The 6,000-nt window shown below is 48.3% G+C and overlaps 1 protein-coding gene across 1 annotated transcript in view; it reads left to right on the top strand.

Annotated features, from left to right (window-relative positions):
- Window positions 1-345: 345 nt before the first annotated feature.
- Window positions 346-6,000, top strand: part of INTS3 (integrator complex subunit 3) — a 39,035-nt gene continuing 33,380 nt past the window's right edge. The window contains exon 1 of the mRNA XM_025287800.3: window positions 346-1,089. Coding sequence (XP_025143585.2) covers window positions 946-1,089 — 144 coding nt within the window. The 5' untranslated portion in view covers window positions 346-945. The remainder of the gene's footprint in view (window positions 1,090-6,000) is intronic.

The following is a 6,000-nucleotide window of genomic DNA, read 5'->3' as shown; positions in this document are numbered from 1 at the left end:
TCTGAACGAGGGAGGAAAGGAGGGTGGAGGCCAGCGCCGCGCACGCGCGTCAACCCACGCAGGCGCAGCCTCTCTCCTTCCTGATCGCTCACGCCCACCTCCGGGAAGTCGTTCCGTCCCGCCCTCCGAGAGCAGGAGAGGAATATGATTGGACACTCTGGCTGTCCATCAGACTGGTTTCTCTTCTGCTCTCTACTATTGGCAGCCGGGGTAAAGGCCTGTGGGCCAACGTCGGCCTACTCCTTCGAGACTGAGAGCCACCGCGGAAGCCGCTATTGGCGGAGGCCAGGGACCGCGACTGCTCACTTCCGGCGCAGGCCTCCACGATTCCTCCCCCTCCCCCGCCGTCGCTCTTGGCCTTCCCACCCCCCGCCCTTCCACCATGGCCGCCTCTGTGTGGTGTAGGGAGAAGCTGGTCGTCCGTGTCCTCCTATAGCGCTTACTGCCTCACCCTCACCCCCTGGGGGCCGGAACCAAAGGAACCTCGCTCCCCAATCCTTGGGGCATCAGCCAGGAAGGATTCCTACCCCCTACTTCAGGGGCAGGACTCCTTTTCCCCCCCACCTCCTGAGGTAGAAACTTAAGGTTTTCCCAGCTTCTCTTAGGGTCAGAAGCCAGAAAGGGCTCCTTTTCCATTTCTTCAGGGACAGAAGCCTCTCCTACACTTCCCGTAGGGGCGCAGACCCTTAGCCCTGCATACTTAGGAGCTAACGGCGTTTCCTCAGCACTGCCAGTCCAGAGGCACGACCTAGAGGCCCGCCTGCCTTCGCCTCCTGCACAAGAGCGCCCTTTCGGAGAGGAGGGACGAGTGCAGAGGCCAGGGACCCTTATCCCCTACCCCACCTTGTCCCTCTTGCCCCCCATCCTTGTCAGTCCTAGATTCCCCGTTTCTAGGACTTCCTACCCATCCACTCCCGGGCCTTTTCCCGTCTCCCGGCTGCAGCCATGGAGTTACAGAAGGGAAAGGGGGCAGCAGCAGCAGCTGCTTCGGGAGCAGCGGGAGGTGGAGGAGGAGCGGGAGCAGGAGCCCCAGGAGGGGGGAGGCTGCTACTTTCAACCAGTTTGGATGCCAAGGATGAGTTAGAGGAGGTAGGTGTGGGGGGTGGGGAAGGGAGTTAAGAAATGGGGTTGAGGAGGGATACTGGAGCGGATGTGGGGTGGGGGTGGGGGAGGAGGCCTTAAAGTTTTTTCTAAGACAACACAAACACTGCTCCTGACTTCCTGCTCCTGAAGGAAGAAGTGTGGGCCAACTTCCTGGACAGGTTGTCATAGCAACAGCAGCCACTACTGTGAAAATGGGTGGGGGGGGGGTGTGTTGATGAGGAAGGGACATAGCATCCAGATCTACTGGATTTATTTTTGGCATTCCTTTCACATATAGGCCACAGCTGTAATTAATATTTAACCCTGTTTCAGTAGGGTCATGTATTGAGTAATGTATGTGTGTGTAGGTGTTTTGGTGGGTGGATCTGATAGGAGCTTGCACTAGACCTTGGAGCCTCCTCTTAGATAGTGTTGACTTCATTTAGACCCTCAGTTGCTGGTGGTGTTAAGTGGGCATTTAGAATGAGTGAAGACCTAAGGAAAAGTGAGTTGTATTTTGTTACGGGTGAATGGGACCTAGGGGACTGTCCTTCACAACCAGAAGGCACACACACAAGGGAGGGAACACACAGATGCTGAGAAAGAGGGTAGGGTGAGGCGATGCCTTGATCCTGAATAGGGATTTTAGACTACTGAATAATTGACACCCCCCCCCCCCAACTTGTTCCTCTTGCCCTGTCCCTGACAATCCAGAGTTGATCATTTATCCCTTTCCTGTGATGGTAAAGCATCTGTCTGCAATGCAGGAGACCCGGGTTCTATCCCTGGATTGGGAAGATCCCCTGGAGAAGGAAATGGCAGCCCACTCCAGTATTCTTGCCTGGAAAATCCCATGGACAGAGGAGCCTGGTAGGCTACTGTCTATGGGGTCGCAAAGAGTTGGACATGACTGAGCGACTTCACTTCACTTCACTTCATATATGAAGAGACATACTTAGGAATATGAGACTGAGAAGTGTGACATGATGGCTGGATTGTTTGTAAGACCTAATACATTCAACTCAGTGGTTATCCGGGGACGGGACAAGTAAATTATTAGGCTCTTCACGGGCAATTTCCCTGCTTCTGACTTTGTCACAGCTCTTGATCAAATGTTAGAGGGTGGTCAAGTAGATAGGTGGAATTCATACTGTAAGTTTGAAGGAATGTTGGTTCAGATGCAGGATGGCAGAATCCATGCAAAAAGGAGCTTTGTGAATCAAGAAGCACCTGGACAGCAACCTTATGGGTTATCCATCAAATATGTCTGTTTGCAGACACGCTTTCCATCATGCTTCTCCCTTGTAATTCTGTATGAGATGAATCAGAGTTTGTCTTCTGTTGTTATCAGCTAAGGTAAATCCAATTAGGAACATAAAAAATGCTTCTATTTTTTGAGTGCTACCTGTTGCACTAACAAGGCAGCTAACAATGCTAAAAGTAATGTATTCCCGAAACAAATGCAAATGACTGCAAGGATTGCCTGGCATTTTAAATTATCTACATGTTTAGAAATGACCACTGTCATTGTCAAAGTATTTATTGAGCCCTGCGTTCTAGCACTAGACCTCTAGAATTGTAGCAAGAAAATCATCGATTACCTTTGATCACTGCACCAGTTGGTTGGAGGGGAAAAGACCCCAAGGGTAGTGAAACCCTTGTTTATTTCCCACCCTGATTGCCCGAAGGGTCATCCTGTTCTAATTTGTACCACAGCATCCTATTCCCTGAGGAGTGACATGTTGGCTAGCAAGTGAAATAATATGGCAAAAGGGGATCTCATAAGGGATGAAGCATTTATTGTCTTGCTCTTTTGGACTGTCTGAGAGTGAACTTTCAGCTGTTTCCAGAAAGAAGTGGGGGGGGGGGGTCTCCTTTTTTTCTTGATATCCTTTGTGCTGTAGATGTTTCTCAGCTTGTCTTGGCCTTCTTCCTTTCCTTCTATGCCCTTTGTCCTTTGCATCTGAATTTTCCAACATGCCTTGCCAGTTTCTAACCTCGTGTGTGGCTCGCACTAGATCAGAGTGACTAAGGTTAAGACTTACTGGCTTCTTCCTCTGGGTCTCGTCACGCATCTCCGCACTCAGAACCTAGTATTGACTGATCTCTGGTGGTTCTGGCTTGGTTGTTTCCAGCATAGTCCTACCTATTGCCCAGGAACACAGTAGGGAGACCCAAGGCCTGCCTTCCAGAGCTTATCATCTAAAGACTGAGTTAACACTCACAAGAAAGGTAAAAACAAAAACCCAGTGAGGGTTGTGAAGAGACCGGAGTCAGCTGGACGTGATGAGGAAGGGCCCTTCGAGGCCTAGAGTGTGAAGGGCTGGTGAGGAGCATCACAGGCAGGGGTTGTGACCCTTCTACCCAAGGGACCATTTGTCGTATCCTTTCTTCTCTTTGGCCCTGTTCTTTTCTTTGAATGGGGAATTCTTGTCCATCCCCATCCATATTTGAGGAATGAGATAAAAATAGTGCCAAAGATTGGAGGCCTTTAGAACACGTAGCTTCTAATCTCACAAGCCTTCAAAGCTCCTGGTCACTCCTCTGTGGAGAAGGACCCTGTCCACTTTGAAGCAAGGCTAAAGGCAGGAGCTGTGGCTCAAACAAGCTGGAACCTCCTCTTAAGCTCTGGACAGGTCTTAGTTTTGCATTTGGTTAGAGGTATGTCCCTTCCAGGTTTTCTCCAAGGCGCATCCCGTCTGTGAAGATTCTCCAGGGAATGGGCTTTGAGTCATTTCTGATTTTTTTTCCCCTTAAATCCTCATTTCACTTACAAGTGACTCTCGGTTGTAGAATACTTGGAACCCAGTTTGTTCAGTAACCCTTTACTAATGTGAGTCCTTGGGGATTTTGTAGATCAGATCATATCTTTTCCTTAAGCCTTTGAATTTTAGTCTCCAAAGGCCACTGACTTCCCATAAGGGGACAGTATTAAGTACTTTTTATTGTTATTGTTTAGTTGCTAAGTCATGTCCAACTCTTTGTGACCCCATAGACTATACCCCTTCAGGCTCCTCTGTTCATGGAATCCCCAGGCAAGAATAGTGGAGTGGGCTGCCATGTCCTCCTCCAGGGGGTCTTCCCAACCCAGGGATCAAACCTGAGTCTCCTGCTTGGCAGGCGGATTCTTTACCATGAACAACCTGGGAAGCCATTAAATAATATAATTTTTAGCAAACTGTATGTTACCTGGAGGAAGGAGGAGACACTGAGAGGTTAGAGCAATCCTCAGACTTTATAGTCTCCAGCTTCAGGTATATACTTGCAAACTAGAAGGCCTCCCTGCTTTCTACCCGCTCTCCATCTGCTGCTACTGTCATGGAAACCATGGTAAGGTAGTCTTAGTACTAGAAAAATTATTTTAGAAGCTCCTAGAGGTGGTAAATATTTACTCAACTCTCTGAGGTGCTGTCGTGAACTGCTTACTCTGAACAGTCATTCTGCCAGCAGTTGTTGGCAACTGCATGTGTGGTTCCGTCTTTACTGAGGGCCTCGGTTGTCTGAGGGGAAGCAGGGGTACTACTAGATTGTAGGGATCTGGCTTTCTACAGCCCTCTGAGGAGATGTGGTCCTCCAGTCACTCTGAATGATTTGTAATTAGTTCACTCATCTCTGTTTGGGAAAGAAATTTCTGTAGTTCAAGAAGAGCAGTATCCTTTATATATTTCTATTGCCTGGGAAGAACTGACCCTCATATTTCTTTCCTCATTGCTTTTATTAACCCATCCAAATTCTGGACTGGCCCATTTTCTACATCCTTAGTTAGGCCTCCCTGTTGCAAGATGCCAGTTTTCTTTCTTGACTCGGCAGTGACCCATAGAAATGAGTCAGACCTCTGAGTGGAGCTTAGATACTGAGGAGGGGCCTAGAGAAACGTGGGTCTGTGCAAGGGCTCTGTGTTACATCACAGGGAGGAACTAGGCCAGCCGTCCATCTTTGCTCCCGGATCTTGGTGCAGGGTCCATCTGTCAGGCCTTCTCCCCTCTCCTGTACTCTTTCCTCTTCTCTCACAGAAGGCAAAAGTAGGAGAGGAAGCTCTTCAGCCTGGTTAGGGATTTACCAGTGTCCTGTGTAGGGCTCAGTTTTCAGGAGTCTCTGAGGACATGCCATTAAAAGCAGTGGCAGGGAGCGTTGAAGGGTGGTCTGGTCCTCATGGATTCAGTTGTGTGATCGCTGAGCTGCTTCAAAGATGGAATAGAGTCTGATTCAACTGAGGCTATATGCTAGGTGCTTTCACATATGTTAACCTTGTTTAATCTTCAAAGCAACCTTATATGGGTTCTGTCTCTTATTTTTTTAGGTGAGAAAACTAGAGTATTATAAGTAAAAGGTTAAGTAAGTTTTGGTAATTTAGGTAACTCACCTAAGATTAACCTAAGGCTTACAAGTGTGGAGGGATTCTCCTGTTCCTTGCTTGTCCATTGGCTCCACAGCCAGCTGCTCTTTTGACTTCTCTTGCATCTCTGTTGATTCAGCAGAGATTTCTTCCTTTTTATCACAAAGTGATGTCTAGGATTTTATGATGCTGTGCTGCTGCTTACTCACCATCTTCCTCCACTCTGAAACTGCTTGTTAACCTAGGCCGGGTAAGGAGGGTCTCCCAGAGCGCCCAGCAAGAACAGCCTAAATTTAGCAACTGGAGGAACTGATAACTGCCTTAGATGAAGAAGAATAAGACTTAAAAAGAGAAAATACAACCTGAGGTTATTTTCTTACCTCCCTTTATCATATAGGAGCTGGACTAGGTAATGATGGATCTCAGAGTTTGTGGGAGAGGTGGGTTGTCAGATTTACAGCTCAGCTTTTCATGTGATCTCACAGCTCCTTTTCACAAGTACACAGGTGCTGTTGATTAAGGCTAAGCACGCTGATGTGACCTAATTTGGAGGATAGTCAGACCTGATGTTGGACAGTGAC

Source organism: Bubalus bubalis, chromosome 6 (assembly GCF_019923935.1).
Source record: "Bubalus bubalis isolate 160015118507 breed Murrah chromosome 6, NDDB_SH_1, whole genome shotgun sequence".
Lineage (NCBI taxonomy): Eukaryota > Metazoa > Chordata > Mammalia > Artiodactyla > Bovidae > Bubalus > Bubalus bubalis.
This window is presented reverse-complemented; position numbering and strand designations above follow the sequence as displayed.